Raw genomic sequence first — 27930 nt, 5'->3', positions numbered from 1 at the left:
TAACAGCCTCCACTCTTCTGGGAAGGCTTTCTACTTGATTTTGGAACATTGCTGCAGGGACTTGCTTCCATTCAGCCAGAAGAGCATTAGTGAGGTCGGGAACTGATGTTGGGCGATTAGGCCTGGCTCGCAGTCGGCATTCCAATTAATTCCAAAGATGTTCGATGGGGTTGAGGTTAGGGCTCTTTGCAGGCCAGTCAAGTTCTTCCACACCGATATCGACAAACCATTTCTGTCTGGACCTCTCTTTGTGCAAGGGGGCATTGTCATGATGAAACGGCAAAGGGCCTTCCCCAAACTGTTGCCACAAAGTTGGAAGCACAGAATCATCTAGAATGCCATTGTATGCTGTAACATTAAAATGTCCCTTAACTGGAACTAAGGGGCCAAGCCCGGTGTTTCCACTTCACAATAACAGCACTTACAGTTGACCGGGGAAGTTCTAGCAGAGCAAAAATTTGACAAACTAACTATGACGGTGCCACGTTGAAAGTCACTCTCTTCAGTAAGGCCATTCTCCTGTCAATGTCCTATGGAGATTGCATGGCTGTGTGCTCGATTTTATACACATCAGCAACGGGTGTGACTGAAAAGCCAGGGGGTGGTTGTCCACATAGTTTTGTACATACGAACAGTACCAGTCAAACGTTTGGACACACCTACTCATTCAAGGGGTTTTCTTTATTTTTACTGTTTTCTACATTGTAGATTAACAGTGAAGACATCAAAACTATGAAATAACACATGGAATCATGTAATAACCAAAAAAGTGTTAAACAAATCAAAATATATTTTAGATTCTTCAATGTAGCCACCTTTTGCCTTGATGACAGTTTTGCACACTCTTGGCATTCTGTCAACTAGCTTCACCTGGAATGTTATTCCAACAGTCTTGAAAGAGTTCCCACATATGCTGAGCACTTGTTGGCTGCTTTTCCTTCACTCTGCCGTCCAACTCATCCCAAACCATCTCAATTGGGTTGAGGTCGGGTGATTGTGTAGTCCAGGTCATCTGATGCAGCACTCCATCACTCTCCTTCTTGGTCAAATAGCCCTTACACAGCCTGGAGGTGTTGGGTCATTGTCCTGTTGAAAATTATAGTCCCACTAAGCGCAAACCAGATGGGATGGTGTATCACTACAGAATGCTGTGGTAGCCATGCTGGTTAAGTGTGCCTTGAATTCTAAATATATCACAGACAGTGTCACCAGCAATGCACCATCACACCTCCTTCTCCATGCGTCACGGTGGGAACCACACATGCGGAGATCATCCGTTCACTTACTCTGCGTCTCACAAAGATACGCCGGTTGGAACCAAAAATCTCAGATTTGGACTAATAAGACCTAAGGACATATTTCCACCTAATATCCATTGCTTGTGTTTCTTGGCCCAAACAAGTCCCTTCTTCTTATTCGTGTCCTTTTAGTAGTGGCTTCTTTGCAGCAATTCGACCATGAAGGCTTGATTCACGCAGTTTCCTCTGAACAGTTGACATTGAGATGTGTCTGTTACTTGAAGCATCTATTTGGGCTTCAATTTCTGAGGCTGGTAACTCTAATGAACTTTTCCTGTGGCAGTCCTCATGAGAGCAAGTTTCATCATAGCGCTTGATGGTTTTTGCAGCTCACTTGAAGGATCTTTAAAAGTTCTTGAAATGTTCCATATTGACTGACCTTCATGTTTTTTTAAATAATGATGGACTGTCATTTCTCTTTGCTTATTTGAGCTGTTCTTGCCATAATATGGACTTGGTCTTTTTACCAAATAGGGCTATGTTCTGTATACCACCCCTACCTTGTTACAACACAACTGATTGGATCAAATGCATTAAGAAGGAAAGAAATTCCACAAATTTAACAAGGCACACCTGTTTATTGAAATGTATTCCAGGTGACTACCTCATGCAGCTGGTTGAGAGAATGCCAAGAGTGTGCAAAGCTGTCAAGACAAAGGGTGGCTACTTTGACAAATAAAAAATATATTTTGGTTTGTTTTAACACTTTATTTTGGTTACTCTATGATTCCATATGTGTTTTTCATAGTTTTGATGTCTTCACTATTATTCTACAATGTAAAAAAGAAAAAAAAACCTTGAATGAGTAGGTGTGTCCAAACTGGAACTGTACGTACATACATCTGTATATAAATAGAGAGGGAGATGAACACACACAATAGCCAGTGGTCTTATATGAGTGTATGGGAGCCTTGCTGATGTCCTAATAGCCTGTAAAAGACCCCTCAGCAAGATTACGTTTGAACATTGGTTTCAACATTGTTTCTCAGGCCACGGTAGTGATGGATAGCCAAGCTCTTATGCTTGGCAGATTTTTCAGCATCTGTTCTTGAGCAATAGATTCATCTTGATAATACGGTCTAGTTAAGACTTAACTTCCTACCCCTCCTCTAACCCCCATTCCCCCCACACAATTATTTGAGGTGTTTTGATACGTAATAGTTCATCTGTAAGCTGTTTCAGCTCATACTCCCACGCAATATTACTCAATTTCTTGAGCAGGCATATTGGTCAAGTTGGGGGATGGAGTTTTTAATGGATTCTCAGAGAGAGTAGTAGGCTAATCGTCTGTAAACACTTGTAATGAGGGGCGGAGTCAGCCATAAACACGCCTGGATCATATTCATTAGGGCAAAATGTTTTAAAGCGCTTTGCAATGGAACATTAAAACAAGCGTTTCTTGTTGGACAAGTCCAGGTAGCCTATCCCTGTTTCAGTCTGTTTTCCTCCGTTGGATTCCCAAATGAATAACACCCTAATGAGAGATGATGGTGGGCGTGGTTAAATTACAGTCTGGTCCACTTTTCCTATAGCCCCAGAGATGGAAGAGTTAAACCATGGCCTCTTTCTCTTTTAGATTTCAGAAAAATAAGTGGTTGTTTTTCCAGCCACACTCAGTGAGAGTAATTTAACAATGCGGGTCCTGATAATGGACCTTATTCCTACGAGGTTGTGGTTCTATTCCCCCTCTGTCACTCACTCTAACCAAAGCCATGCCCTGCCTGGTGAGTCTTTTGTGCCCCCAAATTGTTGTGCAGAAAAGGAACCATATGTTCATTGTAAAAGAAAGTTCATTTGAACTGTGCTGTAGAGTGGCTCTCATAGGGAACTGCTTTAATGTGCTCTGAGTTGTTTCTCCTTTAAAGATAATCTTTGTGTGCGTCCCAAATTGCACTCTATTCCCCTTTTTATAGTCCACTACTTTTGACCCAGGATGCAATAGGGGTCTGGTCAAAAGTAGTGCACTATACAGGGGATAGTGTTCCATTTGGGATGCAGACTTCTTTGTGTGTTGAACACACTTCATTTAGACAGACATGTAATTTCCCCACCGGCCCCCAGCGCAACAGAGCAGGAGGCTAAAAGTTGGCAGTCCTGAAGTCTTAAAAACACAATGCTTTATCCACAAAGATCTTATGAAAGGAGGGTAGAAGCATTTGGAAAATGTTCTCCAGACGTATTCCAATTGAAACGATGTTGAAATTCATAGCATTTTTCCCCTTTTCCTGCTGGAGGTCTCTGTTGCTCATAGCTATCCATTTTATTTGCTGGATTATCAACTTACAATTGAATTATGAAGAATGAGCCTCTTGAAGCTAACGTTTAAAAACCAGTTTGGTTGTGACTGTCACTAGAGTATTGTAATAGCTTGTGACAGTGTGTTATAATTTTAAATCATACTGGAGCCAGTGCCAAGAGAACGTGTGTGTGTGTTTTCATATTATGTGTGTGCTTGTCTGTGTATAGCATGTGTGGGGGTCTGTCTATCAATTGAAGGAGCTGATTTAATTGAGGTATTTGAACTGGTGGTACTACTAATTGTGTAGGGCGTCAGTGTGCATGTGTTTGTTTGTGTGTGCGTGCGTCTGTCCGTTTGTGTGTGAGCATCCATCCCTGTGCTCATGCGTACAGCCGTCTGTATTTTCTCCAGGAGCAGACTCGATAAAGAAGTACTGGTCGCGGTACTACCAGGGTTCCCAGGGAGTGGTGTTCATCCTGGACAGCGCCTCCACAGACGAGGACCTGGAGATGGCCCGCACTGAGCTCCACTCTGCCCTGCAGCACCCCCAGCTCTGCACCCTACCCTTCCTCATACTGGCCAACCACCAGGACAAACCTGCCGCTCGCACTACACAGGAGGTAGGCCGACCGCACGCACACACATACTAGTGATGTGTGGGTTGACTCATATTTTTTAACCACTAGGCTACCTGCCGCCCCTGGCACTAATGTGCGGTTATATCCGCTGTGCGAGCGGGTTTAGGGTCATGAAATGTTGTGTGGATGAAGGGCGGGCAGGTTGAATAAAGACAAAACCAATGCATAACAAATCCATGTGCAATTCATATCGATAGGCTACATTGAGGTTACATTGAGTCACGTAACCAGATTGCAATCAGGTAAAGACGTCTTCCCTATACAACCAGTACACAACCTGCCTATGAGGGTGATGAAAGACAGGATAATGTCAACGTCACTCCAACCAGTTCTGCCTGCTGGGTAAAGGCCAATAGACACCATTTAGAGCACTAACGTACCCGACCTGCACTAACGTCTGTTTGAGAAGAGCTTCTATAACCAAATTGCAATCAGATAAAGACAATCTAATCATACAATCGGTATAGGTCACCCTGACCATGAGGTCACCCTGACCATGCGGTCACCCTGACCATGCGGTCACCCTGACCATGAGGTCACCCTGACCATGAGGTCACCCTGACCATGCGGTCACCCTGACCATGAGGTCACCCTGACCATGAGGTCACCCTGACCATGCGGTCACCCTGACCATGAGGTCACCCTGACCATGCGGTCACCCTGACCATGAGGTCACCCTGACCATGAGGTCACCCTGACCATGCGGTCACCCTGACCATGAGGTCACCCTGACCATGAGGTCACCCTGACCATGAGGTCACCCTGACCATGAAGCCATCCCTATCGCAGCGGATCAGGCTGTCGTCATGGATACCAAACCAGATTTGTTTTAAGGTTAGTTGTGCTCATGCGAACTAAACCTATTGAAGCAGCTGTCTGTTAACCTGCCTATTTTAAACAGCTGATACATTATAATTCCATTAGGACCTCGGCCGCGGCCAGGAGATGGCTTTGTGGGCTTGCTGTGTTTTAGTTTCAGCAACAAATAGGATTTAGTCATGTAGCTACGTGTTTGTTTGCAAACACTCCTGTATGTGAAACCTGTGTAGTCCATTTATAACAGGAGTCGTAATGGGTGTGGATTTGCATCAAACCACTTCCTTTCTGACTCGCACTCTCTCCTACCTTTCCTGTCTCCTCTTCACTGTCCTATCCCAATAAACCCCCCCTCATATTGACCTGCGCTAAAAACGAATCTAAACAAACCAACAAAAGTTCTGGCCCAAGTTGTAAACAGGATGTACATTCCTTGTTTATATGTCTAGCAGCCATTTCCTGTCTCTCACATGACACCCTATTCCCTATATAGCCCAGTGGGCTCTGGTCAAAAGTAGTGCACTATATAAGGAATAGGGCTCTGGTCAAAATTAGTGCACTATATAGGGAATGCCATAATCGACATCCATGTCTTCGGCACCCGGGGAACAGTGGGTTAACTGCCTTGCTCAGGGGCAGAACGACAGATTTTTACCTTGTCTGCTCGGGGATTTGATCTAGCGACCTTCTGGTTACTGGCCCAATGCTCTAACCACTAGGCTACTGTGTGTGTATTCGGTGTGTGTATACTCTGTGTGTGTGTTTGTATACTGTGTGGTGTGTGTGTGTGTGTGTGTGTGTGTGTGTGTGTGTGTGTGTGTGTGTATACTCTGTTCGTGTGTATGGTGTGTGTGTATACACTGTTTGTGTGTGTGCGTGTGTATATTCTGTTTGTGTGTATACTCTGTTTGTGTGTGTGTATACACTGTGTGTGTGTGTGTGTGTGTGTGTGTGTGTGTATACTCTGTGTGTTTGTGTATGTATACTGTGTGTGTGTGTGTGTGTGTGTGTGTGTGTGTGTGTGTGTGTGTGTGTGTGTGTGTGTGTGTGTGTGTGTGTGTGTGTGTGTGTGTGTGTGTGTGTGTGTGTGTGTGTGTGTGTGTGTGTGTGTGTGTGTGTGTACAGTACCAGTCAAGTTTGGACACACCTACTCATTCAAGGGTTTTTCTTTATTTTTAGTATTTTCTACATTGTAGAATAATAGTGAAGACACTAACACATAAGGAATCATGTAGTAACCAAAATGGTGTTAAACAAATCAAAATATATTTTATATTTGAGATTCTTCAAATAGCCACCCTTTGCCTTGATGACAGCTTTGCACACTCTTGGAATTATCTCAACAAGCTTCATGAGTCACCTGGAATGCATTTCAATTAACAGTTGTGCCTTAGTTCATTTGTGGAATTTCTTTCCTTCTTAATGCGTTTGAGCCAATTAGTTGTGTTGTGACAAGGTAAGGGTGGTATACAGAAGATAACCCATATTATGGCAAGAACAGCTCAAATAAGCAAAGTCAAACAGCAGTCCATCATTACTTTAAGACATGAAGGTCAGTCAATCCGGAACATTTCAAGATCTTTGAAAGTTTCTTCAAGTGCAGTTGCAAAAACCATCAAGTGCTATGATGAACCTGGCTCTCATGAGGACCACCTGTGTCTTTGTGAGACACAGAGTAGGTGAACGGATGATCTCCGCATGTGGGGTTCCCACCGTGAAGCATGGAGGAGGAGGTGTGGGGGGGCTTTGCCGTTGACACTGTCAGTGATTTATTTAGAATTCAAGGCACACTTAACCTGCTTGGCTACCACAGCATTCTGCAGCATTAAATGCCATCTGGTTTGAGCTTATTGGGACTGTCCAGGCTGTGTTAGGGCTATTTGACCAAAAAGAGTGATGCATCAGATGACCTGGCCTCCACAATCACCCGACCACAAACCAATAGAGATGGTTTGGGATGAGTTGGACTGTAGAGTGAAAGAAAAATAACCAACAAGTGCTCAGCATGTGGGAACTCCCTCAAGACTGTTGGAAAATAATTCCTCATGAAGCTGCTAAGAGTGTGCAAAGCTGTCATCAAGGCAAAAGGTGGCTACTTTGAAAAATCTGAAATATATTTTGATTTGTTTAACACTTTTTATGGTTACTACATTATTCCATATGTGTTATTTCATAGTTTTGATGTCGTCACTATTATTCTACAATGTTGAAAATAGTAAACATAAAGAAAAACCCTTGAATAAGTAGGTGTGTCCAAACTTTTGACTTTACTGTGTGTGTGTGTGTGTGTGTGTGTGTGTGTGTGTGTGTGTGTGTGTGTGTGTGTGTGTGTGTGTGTGTGTGTGTGTGTGTGTGTGTACACTGCTGTTCAAAAGTTTGGGGTCACTTAGAAATGCCCTTGTTTTTGAAAGAAAAGCACCTTTTTTGTCCATTTTAAAATAACATCAAATTGATCAGAAATACAGTGTAGACATTGTTACTGCTGTAAATGACTATTCTAGCTGGAAACGGATGATTTTAATGGAATATCTGCGTACAGAGGCCTATTATCAGCAAAGATCACTGTGTTCCAATGGCATGTTGTGTTAGCTAATCCAAGTTCATCATTTTAAAAGGCTAATTGATCATTAGAAAACCCTTTTGCAATTATGATAGCACAGCTGAAAACTGTTGTCCTGATTAAAGAAGCAATAAAACTGGCCTTCCTTAGACTAGTTGAGTCTCTGGTGCATCAGCATTTGTGGGTTCGATTACAGGCTCAAAATGGTCAGAAACAAAGAACTTTATTCTGAAACTCATCAGTCTATTCTTGTTCTGAGAAATTAAGGCTATTTCATGCGAGAAATTGCCAAGAAACTGAAGATCTCATACAAAGCTGTGTACTACTACCCTTCACAGAACAACACAAACTATCTCTAACCAGAATAGAAAGAGGAGTGGGAGGCCCTGGTGCACAACTGAGCAAGAGGACAAGTACATTAGTGTGTAGTTTGAGAAACAGATGCCTCACAAGTCCTCAACTGGCAGCTTCGTTAAGTAGTACCCACAAAACGTGTGTGTGTGTGTGTGTGTGTGTGTGTGTGTGTGTGTGTGTGTGTGTGTGTGTGTGTGTGTGTGTGTGTGTGTGTGACACTAGACTTTGAAACTCAATTCACCCGTTGTACCATTCCCTAGGGCAATATTGGATGGAGTATCCTGAGCACATGGCTACATGAGAAGGAGATTGTGTGTGTGTACTGGCAGTATAGAATTGTTTTGTGTAGCGCTGCTGTGGCTGCCTGACAGGCAAGGCATGCACTTCATTGAATTATGGTCCTCTGGTAGACTTTTGTAACTAGATTTGTTGTAGGGGGACATTCATTCAGTATTAGAGGTCAAATGAGCTTGAGTAAGCTCTTTCACTCCCTGTCTTTGGGATCTGTTCTTGGAATGTCCAAGCCCATAACAATTTGATGACCAGTAGTTATGGATGGGGGGCTGTAGGTTAAGCTATAGTGGGGTTCACACGGTCCAGGGTCTCCATCTCTATCAGGCAGGATAGCCTGTGTCCAGGGGTAGACTATTTCTCAATAGTCTGAAGTGTCTTCCTCTCCTCTCCTCGTCCCCTTCAACTGCACTGATCTGAAAGAACTGACTAGGTGAAATAGTCTAATGATTACCTGTCAAGTCTTTTCCAATTAGTGCAGATGACGGGGAGGAGACAAGGAGAGGAAGAGACTGACTGACTATTGAGATGGAGCCCAGGGCCGGTTGCGTTAAACATCTTATGCGTTTTCCTTAATGTGAAATTATTCCTGATGGTAAATCCTTACCTAAGGGAATTGTTGAAGGGTGTTGAATAGAGCCCTTCAAACGTTTTCCTTAGGTGAGGGCATACTTAAGGAGTCTCTGGTTACCATGGAGATGACCTGATTGACTGACAACATCTCATCAGAGATCTAGAGTCGATGTCCGTGCCCCCTCGGATATCTAATTATCATTATACAAAAATCCCCATAAACATCTGTCAGTTATAGCTGGAGATATCTGGGGGTTTTTTGCGTTCAATGCTTTTCAATCCACTGCATCTGCCGACGTCGCACTTCCGCATCTGCAGTGAAAGGTGGCAGAGCTAGAACAGTGTTTGTCAGACCATGAGACATCCCAAAATCGATCTTCTCACAAAGTTTCTGTAGCGTCCGAATTTTTATTTATTTTAATATGATCCTTTAAATTAGTACTACTAAACAAAAATATAAAATGCAACATGCAACAATGTTAAAGATTATACTTAATTACAGTTCATACAAGGAAATCAGTCAATTAAAAATAAATTCATTAGGCCCTAATATATGGATTTCACATGACTGGGAATACAGATGTGCATCTGGTCACAGTTACTTAAAAAAAAAAAAGGTAAGGCCGTGGATCAGAAAACCAGTTAGTGTCTGGTGTGACCACGATTTGCCTCATGCAGCGCGACACATCTCCTATGCATAGAGTTGATCAGGCTGTTGATTGTGGCCTGTGGAATGTTGTTCCACTCCTCTTCAATGGCTGTGTGAAGTTGCTGGATATTGGTTGGAACTGGAATATCGTACACGTCATTTGAGAGCATCCCAAACATGCTCAATGGGTGACATGTCTGGTGAGTATGCAGGCCGTGGAAGAACTGGAATATGTTCCGGGATTAATCCAATGGCATTGAGGAGTTTACCACATCAGACACCGGCTTCATTAATAAGTACATTGACGATGTCGTCCCCACAGTGACCATACGTACATATCCCAACCAGAAACCATGGATTACAAGCAACATCGGCACCAAAGATGCCGCTTTCAAGGAGCGGGACACTAATCCAGACGCTTATAAGAAATCCCGCTATGCTCTCCAACAAACCATCAAATAGGCAAAGCGTCAACTGAGAACCAAGATTGAATCCTACTACACTGGCTCTGACGCTTGTCGGAGGTGACAGGGCTTGCAAACTATCAAAGATTACAAAGGGAAACCCAGATGTGAGCTGTCCAGTGACGCGAGCCTACCAGACGAATGAAATACCTAATATGTTTGCTTCGAGGCTAGCAACACTGAACCATGCATGAGAGCACCAGCTGTTCCGGACGACTGCATGATCACACTCTCCGTAGCTGATGTGAGTAAGTCCTTTAAACAGGTTAACATTTATAAGGCCACAGGGCCAGGCAGATTCCCAGCATACTTGGACCAGCTGGCAAGTGTTTTTACCTCTCCCTGACCCAATCTGTAATACCTACATCTTTCAAGCAGACCACCATAGTCCCTGTGCCCAAGAATGCCAAGGTAACCTGTCTAAATGACTATCGTCCTGTAGCACTCACATCTGTAGCCATGAAATGCTTTGAAAGGCTGGTCATGGCTTATATCAACACCATCATCCCAGACACTCTGGACCCACTCCAATTCGCATACCACCTCAAAAAATCCACAGATGATGCGATCTCTATTGCACTCCACACTGCCCTTTCCCACCAGGACAAAGGGACACCCCGAGGTGGTGAGGGTAGGCAACAACACATCTGCCATACTGACCATCAATACGGGGACCTCTCAGGGGTGCGTGCTTAGTCCCCTCCTGTACTCCCCGTTTATCCACAACTGCGTGGCCGCTCACGACTCCAACACCACCATAAAGTTTGCAGACAACACAACTGTGGTAGGCCTGATCACAGATGACGATGAGACAGCCCACAGGGAGGAGGTCAGAGACCTGGCAGTGCGGTGCCAGGACAACAACCCCTCCCTCAACATCAGCAAGACAAAGGAGCTGATCCACATCGACAGGGCTGTAGTGGAGCAGGTCGAGAGCTTCAAGTTCCTCGGTGTCGACATCACTAAGGAATTATCATGGTCCACACACACCAACACAATCGTGAAGAGGGCATGACGACGCCTCTTCCCCCTGGCAACTTTTTGGCATTCGACTGCAAGGCGCTACAAAGGTTAGTGCGTACAGCCTAGTACATCACTGGGGCTGACCTCCGTGCCATTTTGGACCTCTATACCAGGTAATGTCAGAGGAAGGCCCTGAATATTGTCAGACTCCAGCCACCCAAGTCATAGACTGTTCTCTCTGCTACCACACGACAAGCAGTACAGATGCACCAAGTCTGGAACCAACAGGACCCTGAACAGCTTCTACCCCCAAGCAATTTGACTCTTAAATAGTTAGTCCGGGAAGCTATTGGTTAGCCTAGCGGTTAAGAGCCTTGGGCCAGTAACTGAAAGGTCGCTGGTTCGAATCCCAGGTGAAAGGTGAAAAATCTGTTGATGGGCCCTTGAGCAAGGAACTTAACCCTAATTGCTCCTGTAAGTCACTCTGGATAAGTGCATCTGCTAAATTACTAAAATGTAACTAATCTGCACTAACTATTTTGACTCATCACGTACACTGCTGTTAATGTTTATTATCTGTTATCTTGCCTAGTCACTTTATCCCAACCTATATGTACATATCTACCTCAATTATTTTGTACCTCTGCACATTGACTCAGTACTGGTACCCCGTACATATAACCAAGTTATCGTTACTCATTGTGTATTTATTCCTCGTGTTTACTTTTTTCCTCTCTGCATTGTTGGGAAGGTCCCGTAAGTAAGTTGTTTACAGAGCATGTGACAAATAAGATTTGATTTGATAATCAAAATAAATTGGATGCACTGGAGCTCAATTTGGAGTGTCACAGCATGGGGGTGTGAACACTTATGTGAATTCTATTTCACTTTTTTATTTTCAATACATTTTCAAAAATGTCTAAACATGTTTCGACTTCATCATTATGGGGTATTGTGTGTTGATGCTTGGGCCAAAAAATATATTTCATCCATTTTTAATTCAGGCTTGTAACACAACAAAATGTGGAATAAGTCAAGGGGTATGAATACTTTCTGAAGGCACTGTAATTCTCTGAGACATGATGACGAGACAAATGCATGAATGGATATTGTACCGTTTAGTATACGTAAGTCTGTAAATGTATACGCCACACACACACACAGCAGCAGTCTAGACAGTACTGGATGCTACAATGGCAAGGTAGACGTGACACAGGTGGCGGTGGAGACAGTGACAAAAGGAGGCCAGTTCCACCAGACACAGCCCCTTTGTTTGACCTTTCCCGGCGCAGCGAGGTGACCTTTCTCGCAGAATGCTCTCTGCCAGCCTGTTGGGACGGGAGCGCCACACAATGGTGTCTGGATTCCTCTCCCCTCTTTCTCTTACCCTCTCTCTTTCCCTCTTTCATTCTCCCCTCTCTCCCTCTTTCTCTCTCGTTCTCCCTCTTCCCCTCTCATTCTCTCCCTCTTTCTCTCTCGTTCTCCCCCTCTCTCTCTCTCGTTCTCCCCCTCTCTCTCGTTCTCCCCCTCTCACTTTCTTTCACCCCCCCTCTCTTTCTTTCCCTCTCTGTTTGTCTGTCTGTGAGACACACATGGCTTTTGTCTGCCACCTCTCAAACACATCTTTCAATAAGAGGAGAGAAAATCTACGGCCCCCAAAACGTCATATAATATGTCTAATTGATCGAGGCTGATGAAGAGCTCTCGTTTCTTTTTAACTATGGATGCTATTCACTTTGAGCACTGCCTTTACACCAATGTTCATCAGATAATGCTGTAGAAGTAACAACTCATTACTCTTAATAATACATGGGATTTAAAGCGCCTTTTCAGGAAACCCAAGACACTGTACAGCAATGTGGGCCAAAGCATTTCCTCTTAAACATACATCAAATCAAATCAAAATATTTATATAGCCCTTTGTACATCAGCAGAAATCTCAAAGTGCTGCAACAGTTTAAGGTTCAAAGGAAATACTAGTATCTCTGATATGCTACACTTCCAGGTACGAGTGACTAGGTAGAGAGGACAGAGCAGACGATGGCTAGATGGATTGTTATCTGGACCATGTCTTCCTCTGCTAGCAGCTCAATGTGTTGTGGGTTTCCTAGGCATCTGTCCCTATCAGTCAGTCATAACTCCATTCGGTACAGATGCTGGGGAGGGATGCTCTGTCTAGTGTCTACGGTGCCGTGCTGCAGCCAAGGTCATTTTATTATTATTCAGATCAGGGGACAGGAGGAAGGGTGAGACCCCAGCGGATTATTGTAAAGGAAAGGCATTGACCCCCATTGCCTTCCCCTCTGTGTAGTAGTCTCCCCAGTCCGGTGGACAGGGGAAGTAAATTACCCCAGAGAGTCAAGCCTGGGCAGGGTAGAGTTTCATCTGCCACTGGGGTTAGTTATTGAGAGAGTGGAGGCTTAAGGGAACGGCATCAGTGAGCAAAAGCCTTTGTTTATAATGAGGATAACAGCAGAGCCTGTTTTTATAATGAGGATAACAGCAGAGCCTGTTTTTATAATGAGGATAACAGCAGAGCCTGTTTTTATAATGAGGATAACAGCAGAGCCTGTTTTTATAATGAGAATAACAGCAGAGCCTGTTTTTATAATGAGGATAACAGCAGAGCCTGTTTTTATAATGAGGATAACAGCAGAGCCTGTTTTTATAATGAGGATAACAGCAGAGCCTGTTTTTATAATGAGGATAACAGCAGAGCCTGTTTTTATAATGAGGATAACAACAGAGCCTGTTTTTATAATGAGGATAACAGCAGAGCCTGTTTTTATAATGAGGATAACAACAGAGCCTGTTTTTATAATGAGGATAACAGCAGAGCCTGTTTTTATAATGAGGATAACAGCAGAGCCTGTTTTTATAATGAGGATAACAGCAGAGCCTGTTTTTATAATGAGGATAACAGCAGAGCCTGTTTTTATAATGAGGATAACAGCAGAGCCTGTTTTTATAATGAGGATAACAGCAGAGCCTGTTTTTATAATGAGGATAACAGCAGAGCCTGTTTTTATAATGAGGATAACAGCAGAGCCTGTTTTTATAATGAGGATAACAGCAGAGCCTGTTTTTATAATGAGGATAACAGCAGAGCCTGTTTTTATAATGAGGATAACAGCAGAGCCTGTTTTTATAATGAGGATATCAGCAGAGCCTGTTTTTATAATGAGGATGAGAGCAGAGCCTGTTTTTATAATGAGGATAACAGCAGAGCCTGTTTTTATAATGAGGATAACAGCAGAGCCTGTTTTTATAATGAGGATGAGACCAGAGCCTGTTTAATAATGAAGATAAGAGTAGAGTGGCTTACTCACTGACTGTGCATGTGTGCTCATGATGTGCATGGAGGGAATGCACACAAACACACACACAGCACTGCGTTGGGAGGGAGGTGATGGTCTTTCTTGCGTACTACCTAAAGCCATGAGTGAAAGAGTTATTTCTAAGGGACTGCCAAGAAATGTTGCCTTGCCTTGTTGTCTTGGGCTTCAGATGGAGAAAGTGTTGTCACTGTGATTCCTGCGGTTTTACCAGGCATGGTGGTTCTTCCAGACAGTAGGAAGTATCATATGAGAAAGATTGGGGGGGGGTTGTCATGGTGGTTTTGTGCGTGCGTCTCGATGGATTTTGTGTGTGTGTGTGTGTGTGTGTGTGGTTTGGTGTTGCTCCTGCTGTTCAGACACTGGCCTTGGCATCCGTACTGTACAGCGATGCCAACGTCGCCTGAGTGAATTCCCATCCCTCGGCAGAAAACAGAGTCCCGTTGTTCTGGTCGGAGCGGAGAGAGGAGGGCGTGCGGTCTGTCTGAGTCTCTGAGCACAGGGACGAACAAGGACACAAACACAGATTCCAACAGACTCCACAGGCTATGGTTGAGTTTTCCCTCCTAACCTGGGTTTAAAAAGTATTCAAAATCATTTTTAAATGTTTTCGCTGCGCTTGGTTGAGCTTGCCTGTTGCATTGGAACCAATAGAAAAGTCCCAAAAGTGCCCAGCCCACCTACCAGTCACTCCAGGCAGGCTAAAGCAAGCACTCAAAGTATTTGAAAGATTTCAGAGTAAGTGAACCCAGGTCTGCCTCCCTCCACAGTGTCATTGGCCCACTGGAGCCAAGAACCCAGAACATTCCACTTGAGTTTATGGAGGAAATAAGAGCAGGTTGAGCAATACCTACCACCTGTGGTGCAGACTGGCACAAATTTTGAAGAAAAGTGGCATATCGTATTTGTTTCTTATCAACTGTTATATCGAATGAAAATTCCACCAAAGAATGAGAGCAAGCTGCAATATTTTTTCATTAAAAACAAGCTTTTTGACTCTTGGATGGATTTCACTCAGTTCCTTAATGTATGCCATTCCCTTTGAGCCTTTTCATGTGAATTTACTTGTTTTCAAAGTCCTTTAAATTAGTCGACTGTGAATCCAGCTGCCACTTAGTCACCAACACTCTTAAACACACTCAATCACACACAACTTTTCCATATTAAAAACATTATAGATTTCTTTGTTGATCATGGTAAAAACACTGCTTTTGTTTGTACCCTTTCACACAACTGTTCACAAGGAAGTGGTTCTCCAAGTGGCACTGTTTACTTTCTGTTTAGTCTTTTCTGGTGATACTTTTATCTGTTCAGTTCAGCTGTGGCCACTGAACAAATCTATCTGCAAAACTCATTTCATATACAATATACCATAGTTCATTATTTAAATTAACTTCTCATTTATGTGTCATCCCTTCCCTACACATGTTCATGGTATTGCACATTGTAAATGCAGCACAGATTTGCTGTGTTCAATGGGCTTTATGGTATTGAATTACAGCTGTATCATCTCCTAAAGCGCACGTGTCTGACTGTTTGCAGAGGCAGTACAGTACACAGGCATTCAAACCAACAACAGCATTATGCAGAACTATCCTATCCATTAGGTTACATGCACACCTACATATTGCAAACAGCTACTGGCACTGTCGGTTCAGGGAACAGAACCGACAACTGCAAAATAACGTCATTTTTCCAGGAACAGAATCAGAACTGGGAATGAAAGTATTCTATACTGTTCCTGAACAGAACCGTTATTTTAAAAGCATGGGAACCAGTTAATAACGTTCTTTTACATTCCAGGCATTTTTTTTCCAGTCCCACATAAAATGCAGCAATGCACACCTGGTCTAATGTTAAGCCAACTCTCTGAAGTTCAAAGACATTTAAAGTTCCTTCATAGAAGACGCTCCTCCATAGGTATAATTCTGTGGGCCTAATTCAGGTAATGCATGTGATGATAAGCCCTTCAAGCAAAGCCTCCTCCTCCAACCTCTATCTCTTTCTCCCTACACGCAAAGTTTCTGTGGCATCTCGCACCCTACACGTCTGTCCACTGCATGTAAACAGCTGTAGCTTGCCCGTTGCATAGCAAGCTGCTCTGTCTGCTCTGATAGGTGAAGTCATTTCATGTCGAGCTAAATGTAAAAAATATATTTCAAAAGAAAGGAACGATATAAACCATTACTTTTTAGGGGGTTCAAACCGGTTCAGAACTTTATTTTCACCAATAGATATTTTTAACCAATTAGATTTCCAGGTCTGTATCTCTGATTGGGAAGTCTGGTTTTTTGTGTGTGTGTGTAACCTACAGGTAACTGCCAAAATGAAGGAAACTGTGTCTTAATAGGGCGTTGGGCCACAATGAGCCAGAACAGCTTCAATGTCCCTTGGCATAGATTCTACAAGAGTCTGGAACTCTATTGTAGGGATGCGACACCATTCTTCCAAAATAAATTCCATCATTTGGTGTTTTGTTGATGGTGGTGGAAAACTCTGTCTCAGGTGCTTCTCCAGAATCTCCCATAAGCATGTTATTGTACAGCCACTGCGTTCCAATTTAGGCACTTATCAGTTAACATCCCATTAGGGTCATGTATAAAAATGCTGGGCAGGCCATTGTTTTGGCCACCATGACTATGCCCCCCATAGGATGACAAGACCCCCATCCACAGGACACGAATGGTCACTGAATGGCTTGATGAGCATGAAAACAATGTAAATAATATGCCATGGCAAGCCAAACATCTGTTAGTCCAAATGTGCACTTCACATTTCCATATCATAAAACATGGCGTCATACCCTGGATTGTTCTGAATAGAATGAGCCTACGTTTGTCTATAGTGAAGAAAATTCACTGCAGAACGTGCACCTGAATGCATTCATGACTCCATTCTATGCACACCGCAATTACCATCTGTTTCTCTGAATTGGCTTGTGAAAGCCTAACACTGTAATATCACATATTTTTTTAATCTTAGCTAGTCATGTTGGTAATAGAACAAGCTTTCAAATGATGCCCACCTGACCTAGATGGCAGTTTCTATTGGTCCGTTTTTTGGATTGTGTAAACAGCAGTAGTTTTGTGATGGCGGGGATGCAGGGTTCTGTTCAAACAACTACAAGTGTGCTTTCTCTAGTTGCTTATAGTTGAAGACTCTTCTTTGAGTCATAAATGTGCATTTACATTTCTTCAGAACTGTGAACACTTTGGAGAGGTGTGTGTCCACTTGGAGACACCAGTTAGACCTCTCACTCAAACCCTTGCACTTTATTTTATGTTGCACCTACACCATATTTTCCAGGAATATTTATCATGTTACTGAATGTATCCAGAGTATTTTCAGATTTCACTGTCAACAAATGCAGCGGAAAGTACAGTAAATGTAAAATGCACATAAAATCAACAGTATAATGTTTTGGATTCATTCTTGTGCCCGGTGAACTGTTGTCTTCAACTTTGGTCTAATAATTTTCCCAATATCTCCTAAATCTTCCCTTTCAATTGCTACCATGCTTATGCATATGCTTTTCATATTTCTTCTGTAAGAAACATTTCAATGTAGCGCCATCCATATAGGCCAATTCCCATGAGTGTAAATGGTTAATTAACTCAGGAACCACACCTGTGTAGAAGCACCTGCTTTCAATATATTTACTGTCCCTCATTTACTCAAGTGTTTCCATGTATATCGATTGAGGTTGGCAATATATCCTGTATTCCCTGGGACCTCTCTGTGTGATGGCCAGCCCTTGAGGGAGTGTGTTACTGTGGCTGTGACATGTTCGAGTGGAGCTTCAACCTCCTCTGCTCCAACATGTGTCTCTGAAAATGGCACCCTATTTTCCATGTAGTGCACTACTTTGACCAGGGCCCATATGGCTCTGGTCAAAAGTAGTACACTATATAGGGAATAGGGTGCCGTTTGGGACAAAGCTCCAGACTGTGGCCCCCGACCGATGGAGCCTCCTGCCTCACCCCAATGTGTTTCCAATGTTCTGTCTCTGAAGACACTGAGGGCCTAGCCAGCCAGACCCAGTCCGCTATGCAGTGTGTGAATAATGGACTACCTACCTCCGCTCCAGACCCGGCCATCCACTTCACTCCAGCAGTCATAACAACTCGCACACCAAGCTATACATACTGGAAGTGGCGTCACTCATCAGTCGTCATGGCGTGAGGAGAGATTCATAACACAGATGAATGATGGCACCAGATGGTTCCTTTTCATGTATAAGGGCAGCGTTATATCAAGGCGGCAGTACATAATACATAGGCACTGTTCTCAGCACTCCTCCGTGAAAGCTGTTGTGCAAACTGTTGATGTATGTCATTAGATGTATTATGGTGTATAAGTCGTGTATAAGTACGTCAATGGACGAGTTGGACATACAGGACAAGTTCGCGCAATGTACAAAGGCCTTGTATTAGTGTTCTTAGCGTCTCTGCTGTTTTGAAATGTGAATCAGGTCTTGGCTCAGCGTTGGTTACTGAACTACCTCATGAAGAATGCTTTACCACAGAGGAATCCTCATAGCTAGGCCCTCGACTACTCCAAAATGAAATATTATTCCCTCCACTGCAGTGGGGAAATAGCAGGGATGATCCCAAGGATGTTAAAGGTCTTACAGGAGGTTTGCTTTGGAACGCTCCCGATATTCGCATATTTAAAAAAAAAAAAAAAATAGAGCTAATACCATAAATCCGACTTCAGTCTGAAATATGAGCTGTACGTCACACCTACGGGATGGAATCTCATTTTTCAGGTGAATTGGTAGATTTCAGAGTATCTTGGTGTTAAAGTATTTTGGGTCACCTGTCAGTCAGTGGGTTGTTTTATTTGTCTTTTGTGCCTGGCAAGCTGTGTTGGTACCGAGCCCATGTGTTGGTACCGAGCCCATGTGTTGGTACAGAGCCCATGTGTTGGTACCGAGCCCATGTGTTGGTACCGAGCCCATGTGTTGGTACAGAGCCCATGTGTTGGTACAGAGCCCATGTGTTGGTACAGAGCCCATGTGTTGGTACAGAGCCCATGTTGGCGCTGAGGGCCCTTCCTCTCTACTGATACTGCATAAGACATATGGCATGTCCTCAGTCCAGCGAGCTAGTCCAGTCCATCTCCCCAGCCCAGCTTGCCAGACCAGTCCAGCTCTCAAGCCCAATTGGCCAGCCCAGCCGGCTAGCCCAGCACGCCAGTCCAGCCCAGCGCATTTCCCCAGTCCAGCCCAGCGCATTTCCCCAGTCCAGCCCAGCGCATTTCCCTAGTCCAGCTCCCCAGTCCAGCTTCCCAGTCTAGTCCAGCCCAGTTAGCCAGCCCTGCGCCCCCAGTCCAACTCCCAAGCCCAGCTCGCCAGTCCAGCCCAGTTGGCCAGTCCAGCTCCCCAGTCTAGTCCAGCTCGCCAGTCCAGCTCGCCAGCCCAGCTCCCTAGTCCAGGCTAGCTCTCTAGTCCAGCTCCACAGTCCAGCTCGCCAGTCCAGCTCCCCAGCCCAGCTCCCCAGTCCAGGCTAGCTCTCCAGTCCAGCTCCCCAGCCCAGCTCGCTAGTCCACTCCAGCGCCACAGTCCAGCTCCCCAGCCCAGCTCACCAGTCCAGCCCAGCTTGCTAGTCCAACCCAGCTCCCCAGTCCAGCTCGCTAGTCTAGTCCAGCTCCACAGTCCAGTTCCCCAGTCAAGCTCCAGCCTCCGAGCAGGCCAGATGTTTGCTGTCAGTCCGTTCATGTGGCTCGTAGTCGTAGCCCCCTGTAAAATGTAGTTACTGTAAACCTACGGTGAGGGAGGCTAACAGGTGTTTTGCTGCCGCCTCGACATCTCCCCCAAAGGTGTGTTGGGAAACAGGTCTCCTGTCTGGAGGGAGGGAGGGAGGCCCATGTGGCTACGCAGCGCACGGGGTTATACAGGAGTCACTCAGCACCCTACGGCACCAACACATGGGCTCTGTACCAACACATGGGCTCTGTACCAACACATGGGCTCTGTACCAACACATGGGCTCGGTACAAACACATGGGCTCGGTACCAACACATGGGCTCTGTCTGAAAGTGTATAAGCTGTCCAATCCTTGAGTCCTCCTGTCCTTGATACCTCCTGTCCTTGATCCCTCAATTCCTCACCTCCCTCTCTAGGTGCAATAGAGGAGAGCTTGAATTTCGTATGGAACAGGAACTGGCTCAGGTGATAACTTCCTGTTTCAAAACATTTTCTCTACTGGACATGACCGGGTGCCTTCCAGATGCCGGTTTGGATTGGAGCAGTTGTGATCGTTCATCATCATGGGAGGACCAGTCGTGTTTCGGAAGAGTTGAGTTTCTCTTTCCTCAATCGAACTCTGACCCCTTTCATCATTATGTTTAAAGCGGTGAGTCGGGCAGATGAGCATCCTGCAACGGCCTTTGGCGCACATGTAGGTTTCCGCTCCCAGCCTCCCGTCGTTTTTAACCAGGAGAGATCCCCTCAGATCAGACTTGATCTTTTTAGCCCTGAAACTCATCCTATTGATCCCAGCTTTGAGCAGATTGATCTTGGGTTGTACAACATAAAGGCCCCACCACCCCAGTCTATAGAGCCAGACCTTCAACCCTTTATCTGCTGCACACACACTGAATGACCATCGCACATCTTTAGCGTGTTGGCCTCGTGACCCAGAACTGTCTTGTGTTAGCTAGCTCAGCCTGCATGTTAGTCGGGCTAAACGAGGGTACCAGCAGCTTGCCCCTTCTGACCCTATTGAGACGTCCAGCAGAGATGAACTAGCAATGGACATCTTTCTGCTGTGTCAGTCTGTTTCACCAGACAATGGATTGCTGTAGTGTATTAGCCAGGCTAGCCACAGTTTTCTGAGCAAACGGTGGACATAAAAGACTGTAAAACACCAGCAAATCAGCGGCAAGTGATTTTAATTTTGGAAATCTGTTCCAAAGTATTCCCACGCATAATAGAGATATATACACTGGGTCACAAGGCTAACAAGATAAAGATATAGGGAGACAGGTAGCCTAGCGGTTAAGAGCATTGGGCCAGTAACTGATAAGGTTGCTGGTTCGAATCCCCGAGCTGACTAGGTGAAAAATCGGTCGATGTGCCCTTGAGCAAGGCACTTAACCCTGATTGCTCCTGTAAGTCGTGTCTGCTAAATTATTTTTTTTATTCATTTTTTTTAAATAAGACTGACTGACCAGGTGAAATCTATGATCCCTTATTGAGATCACTTGTTAAATCCACTTCAATCAGTGTAGATGAAGGGGAGAAGACAAGTTAAATAAGTATTTTTTTAGCCTTGAGATAATTGAGACATGGATTGTGTGTGTGTGTGTGTGTGTGTGTGTGTGTGTGTGTGTGTGTGTGTGTGTGTGTGTGTGTGTGTGTGTGTGTGCGCCATTGAGGGTGAATGGGCAAGACAATATAATTAAGTGCCTTTAAACAGGGTCTGGTAGAAGGTGCCAGGTGCACCGGTTTGTGTCAAGAACTGCAACGCTGCTGTTTTTTTCACGCTCAGCAGTTTCCCGTGTGTATCAAAAACGGTCCACCACTCAAATGACATCCAGCTAACTTGACACAACTGTGGGAAGCATTGGAGTCAACTTGGGCCAGCATCCCTGTGGAACGCTTTTCTGGGAGGTGTTCCTGTATGTTTGGTGTCTATAAAATATAATCAAGGTTTGAAATGTTTGTTTTAGTCAAATATTATATCTGTTTGGGCATCTTGCGGTCAATTTGTAGTTTACAAATTGTTTGTAATTATGTTCCGGCCCCGTGACCATCCGCTCAAGAAAACATCAGCCCACGGCTAAACCTAGTTGATGATGCCTGATCTAACCTCTCCTTCTAAATCGAGTTGATGATCCCTGATCTAACCTCTCCTTCTAAATCGAGTTGATGATCCCTGATCTAACCTCTCCTTCTAAATCGAGTTGATGATCCCTGATCTAACCTCTCCTTCTAAATCGAGTTGATGATCCCTGATCTAACCTCTCCTTCTAAATCTAGTTGATGATCCCTGATCTAACCTCTCCTTCTAAATCGAGTTGATGATCCCTGATCTAACCTCTCCTTCTAAATCGAGTTGATGATCCCTGATCTAACCTCTCCTTCTAAATCGAGTTGATGATCCCTGATCTAACCTCTCCTTCTAAATCGAGTTGATGATCCCTGATCTAACCTCTCCTTATAAATCTAGTTGATGATCCCTGATCTAACCTCTCCTTCTAAATCGAGTTGATGATCCCTGATCTAACCTCTCCTTCTAATTCTAGTTGATGATCCCTGATCTAACCTCTCCTTCTAAATCTAGTTGATGATCCCTGATCTAACCTCTCCTTCTAAATCGAGTTGATGATCCCTGATCTAACCTCTCCTTCTAAATCTAGTTGATGATCCCTGATCTAACCTCTCCTTCTAAATCGAGTTGATGATCCCTGATCTAACCTCTCCTTCTAAATCGAGTTGATGATCCCTGATCTAACCTCTCCTTCTAAATTGAGTTGATGATGCCTGATCTAACCTCTCCTTCTAAATCGAGTTGATGATCCCTGATCTAACCTCTCCTTCTAAATCGAGTTGATGATGCCTGATCTATCCTCTCCTTATAAATCTAGTTGATGATCCCTGATCTAACCTCTCCTTCTAAATCTAGTTGATGATCCCTGATCTAACCTCTCCTTCTAAATCTAGTTGATGATCCCTGATCTAACCTCTCCTTCTAAATCTAGTTGATGATCCCTGATCTAACCTCTCCTTCTAAATCGAGTTGATGATCCCTGATCTAACCTCTCCTTCTAAATCGAGTTGATGATCCCTGATCTAACCTCTCCTTCTAAATCTAGTTGATGATCCCTGATCTAACCTCTCCTTCTAAATCGAGTTGATGATCCCTGATCTAACCTCTCCTTCTAAATCGAGTTGATGATCCCTGATCTAACCTCTCCTTCTAAATCGAGTTGATGATCCCTGATCTAACCTCTCCTTCTAAATCTAGTTGATGATCCCTGATCTAACCTCTCCTTCTAAATCTAGTTGATGATCCCTGATCTAACCTCTCCTTCTAAATCGAGTTGATGATCCCTGATCTAACCTCTCCTTCTAAATCGAGTTGATGATCCCTGATCTAACCTCTCCTTCTAAATCGAGTTGATGATCCCTGATCTAACCTCTCCTTCTAAATCGAGTTGATGATGCCTGATCTAACCTCTCTCAACCTCTCCTACTTCATAGACTTGTTGCTTTCTCTTTATGTTGAATTAATCATCATTCTTCCCCATTACGTACACTACGCACGCACGCACGCACGCACACAAATAAAAACAATAGACAAACGCTGCGGCACCTTCCAAGCCTGTTCCTGCTCTCTTTCTCTCTCTCTCTTTCTCTCTTTCTCTCTCTCTCTCTCTCTTTTGGAGGAGGGAGGATTGTGTAAGCGAGCGATGAAGTCCCAGACAGGGAAATCTTAATCAGCATTCTTGGCATGCTATGGGAGCTTTGGCTCAAAGGATGTTTTGTTTCATTATTTATTTATTCTCCTTTCTGCTCTGAAACAAAAGGACAAGAGCAGCAGAGGTTTCTGCAGCCTGTTAGTGCAGCTTCTAGTCTCTCCTGTTCCTGTGGGTTTGGCCATCAGTACGGTATGGTGTCCTATGGTATCTTCTGTATTCTCTGAATGGGTTTGAACATGATCTCTCCCCCTTCCTCAGTCTGCTCAGAGAAGAGGAAGTTGTCCCCACTCACTGACACTGACAGACACCCTGATACACACAGCCAATCTCTGGACTCTCCTCTTTAAACACAGATGGACAGAATCTGTTGGAAAAGTTCACTTTTAAGTCTCTGTTTACTCAGATTGTTTAGTTTGATTTATTTGACCTTTTTTCCTATTCCTGTTATCCAAGTGATGGGTCATGTTCATTATGGCACACCATAGCAAAAGATTTAGCAATGGAAAATGAAATCTAGCATTTCATAACTCTTTTGACTCAGTCTGAGCATTTTCTTCTGTTTCATGCCTACTTAACCCTGCTATAGTATCCATAATCCCAACCAGTAGTATTCTGAATGTGAAAAAGGACTCCTCCGTGGACTGACCTGACTCTCGGGGGCTTTGCCAGGTATTTATTCTTGGCCTCTGTGGTGTCAAATGTCAAGGTTCTCCAGACACCGCTTTGCTCTCTCAGATCATTATGACCCAGAGAGGGCAACAAGTAACATTCTGTCACCACGCTGTCTGATGGCCAGGAGACCAGCATTGCCTTATATCACCTGGAGGTAAACCTTCAATGAGACTGTCTGATGGTCCATAGACCAGCATGGCCTTACATCTCCCTGGTAGTAAGCCTTCAATGAGACTGATGTCTTACAGACCCCTTATGGCCATAGAAATATAATCGCTAGAACAGAAAAGCACCTCATTCTATTTCCATGGTTATGGCCTGGCTGGCCATGCCTCATCCCCCCCAGTAGTAAACCACCCCAAAGACGGACCGTTATGGCCTTAGGCCTACCAGCCCATATATGAGTGGTCCTATGTGGTTCCCATATATCACTGGACTGGTCTCAGGCAGCTCCTACGAACTAGTAAAACTATACAGAAACGGTCTGCAATGCTGGCTTGACCATCACCTATCAATCCGTGTCAGTATTGGCAGAACTGAGAGATTTTGAAAGTGTTAAGAGAATTGTGGCAGTGTTTTTGTCTTTTTCAGATTTTTGACATAGCTGGACACTGTGCTTGTTTTCAGAAGTGTGTGTACTGTGTGCTTAAGCTCAGCTGGGAGTTGAAATCACGAGGGTAATCTTTCTCCCATTTGATTCAGAATTGATTGCAATATTTTGGACGTTTGTTATTGTTTTGTTTTCCTGCAGACTTCCAACATGGGACCTGCATAGTTCTTAAGACAATCTTTGTACTTTGGTCTAGTTTGTGGTCTCCACTTGGCTCTTGTTATGTAATGCAAGTATTGGCAGATATTGGTGTAATTACAGAGGAATGAACAGTATTTAGACAAAAACAGTTATGGTATACTATGCTGTACACCCACACATTAAGAACGAAATCACAAATTAGATAACGTTACAGTTATTTACTCACTGTGACATAATTGCGCCGAAGGAGATGGCTGCCGTTTTACGATCCGGTAACCAATTGTGCTATTGTGTATTTTTTTTTGCGTTATTTGTAACTTATTATTTACATTTTTTTACTTATCTATTTTTTAGTTAACACTTCTTTTATATTTTTTCTTAACTTCTTAAAGCATTGTTGGTTAAGGACTTGTAAGTAAGCATTTCACTGTATTCGGCGCATGTGACAAATAAAATTTGATTTGATTTATGTTTTCAATGAGTGTCCAAACCTCTGAGCTCTCTATCTGTTTCTCTCTCTTTCTCTGTTTCTATGTTAGATAAAGAAGTATTTTGAGCTGGAGCCTCTGGCCCGAGGGAAGAGCTGGATTCTAGAAGGCAGCTCAGTGGACAACATGGATGCCGTGAAACAGAGCTTCACTCAGCTCATTGAGCTGCTGGAGGACAAGGACCAAGACACAGGCAGGATATGAGCTGGGACCTAAACTACTGGGAACTACAAATCCCACAGGACCTGCTGAGCCACAAGAACTACAAACCACACAGGTCCCACAGGACCTGCTGAGCCACAGGGAACTACAAATCCCACATTGGTCGACAGTTAGACCACACAGGAGCCACATCCGAGCTACAAAGCCCATCGGAGGGCATACCACATAGGCAGTCCATACCACACAGGCAGGCCATACCACATAGGCAGTCCATACCACACAGGCAGTCCATACCACACAGGCAGGCCATACCACACAGGCAGTCCATACCACACAGGCAGTCCATACCACACAGGCAGTCCATACCACACAGGCAGTCCATACCACACAGGCAGTCCATACCACACAGGCAGTCCATACCACACAGGCAGTCCATACCACACAGGCAGTCCATACCACACAGGCAGTCCATACCACACAGGCAGTCCATACCACACAGGCAGGCCATACCACACAGGCAGTCCATACCACACAGGCAGTCCATACCACACAGGCAGGCCATACCACACAGGCAGTCCATACCACACAGGCAGGCCATACCACACAGGCAGGCCATACCACACAGGCAGGCCATACCACACAGGCAGGCCATACCACACAGGCAGGCCATACCACACAGGCAGTCCATACCACACAGGCAGGCCATACCACACAGGCAGGCCATACCACACAGGCAGGCCATACCACACAGGCAGGCCATACCACACAGGCAGGCCATACCACACAGGCAGTCCATACCACACAGGCAGGCCATACCACACAGGCAGTCCATACCACACAGGCAGGCCATACCACACAGGCAGGCCATACCACACAGGCAGGCCATACCACACAGGCAGGCCATACCACACAGGCAGGCCATACCACACAGGCAGGCCATACCACACAGGCAGTCCATACCACACAGGCAGGCCATACCACACAGGCAGGCCATACCACACAGGCAGGCCATACCACACAGGCAGTCCATACCACACAGGCAGGCCATACCACACAGGCAGGCCATACCACACAGGCAGGCCATACCACACAGGCAGGCCATACCACACAGGCAGGCCATACCACACAGGCAGGCCATACCACACAGGCAGTCCATACCACACAGGCAGTCCATACCACACAGGCAGTCCATACCACACAGGCAGTCCATACCACACAGGCAGGCCATACCACACAGGCAGTCCATACCACACAGGCAGGCCATACCACACAGGCAGGCCATACCACACAGGCAGGCCATACCACACAGGCAGGCCATACCACACAGGCAGGCCATACCACACAGGCAGGCCATACCACACAGGCAGGCCATACCACACAGGCAGGCCATACCACACAGGCAGTCCATACCACACAGGCAGGCCATACCACACAGGCAGGCCATACCACACAGGCAGGCCATACCACACAGGCAGGCCATACCACACAGGCAGGCCATACCACACAGGCAGGCCATACCACACAGGCAGGCCATACCACAATGGAACAACCTGATCACAGAGGAACCATCGAACATGGAGTCATTCCCCTCCGCAGAGAATCTATGGGCCACCAGGGTTGTAATGGTTAGAGAAGTAAAAGACTACCAGCTCTCAAACTGTAGAGACCTGGTGGACTGACTCCCTGAAAAGTAGTGCTGAGTGATTAACTGAAATGTCGGTTTAGTTTAGTTTTTTAAAATAACGAATCGTTCAACGTCAGTTCAATTATTTGAATACCATTTACTTCGTTTTTTTCTGTGCGCTCAACGTGCCATTTCTCTAGAGAGATTTCTCTCTGGGGTATGTTGTTCAACTCATCATACAGTAGTTACATACAGAAAACGTGTTAATTAATACAATGACCAGAATCCATTGTGCCTACGGCTGCCTGTTCTCATTGGTTCTTGCTGGGCAAGCTTGTGGGAAGAGATGAGATGATGACTTGGAATAAAATAATAAGTCACCAAATATATATTGTTTTATATACAGTTGAAGTCGGAAGATTACATACACCTTAGCCAAATACATTTAAACTCAGTTTTTCACAATTCCTGACATTTAATCCTAGTAAGAATTCCCTGTCTTAGGTCAGTTTGGATCACCACTTTATTTTAAGAATGTGAAATGTCAGAATAATAGTAGAGACAATGATTGATTTATTTCAGCTTTTATTTCTTTCATCACATTCCCAGTGGGTCAGAAGTTTACA

The 27930-nt window shown here is 44.6% G+C and overlaps 1 protein-coding gene across 2 annotated transcripts in view; it reads left to right on the top strand.

Annotated features, from left to right (window-relative positions):
- LOC106568397 (ADP-ribosylation factor-like protein 15) overlaps positions 1 to 25987 on the top strand; it is a 59936-nt gene extending 33949 nt beyond the window's left edge. For both annotated transcript variants that reach the window (XM_014138705.2, XM_014138704.2), the window contains exons 4-5: positions 3949 to 4157; positions 25570 to 25987. In XM_014138705.2, coding sequence (XP_013994180.1) covers positions 3949 to 4157; positions 25570 to 25722 — 362 coding nt within the window. In that variant the 3' untranslated portion in view covers positions 25723 to 25987. The remainder of the gene's footprint in view (positions 1 to 3948; positions 4158 to 25569) is intronic.
- Positions 25988 to 27930: the final 1943 nt, after the last annotated feature.

This window comes from Salmo salar, chromosome ssa13 (genome assembly GCF_905237065.1).
Source record: "Salmo salar chromosome ssa13, Ssal_v3.1, whole genome shotgun sequence".
NCBI lineage: Eukaryota > Metazoa > Chordata > Actinopteri > Salmoniformes > Salmonidae > Salmo > Salmo salar.
Note: the sequence above shows the minus strand (reverse complement) of the source record. Positions and strands in the feature narration are given on the sequence as shown.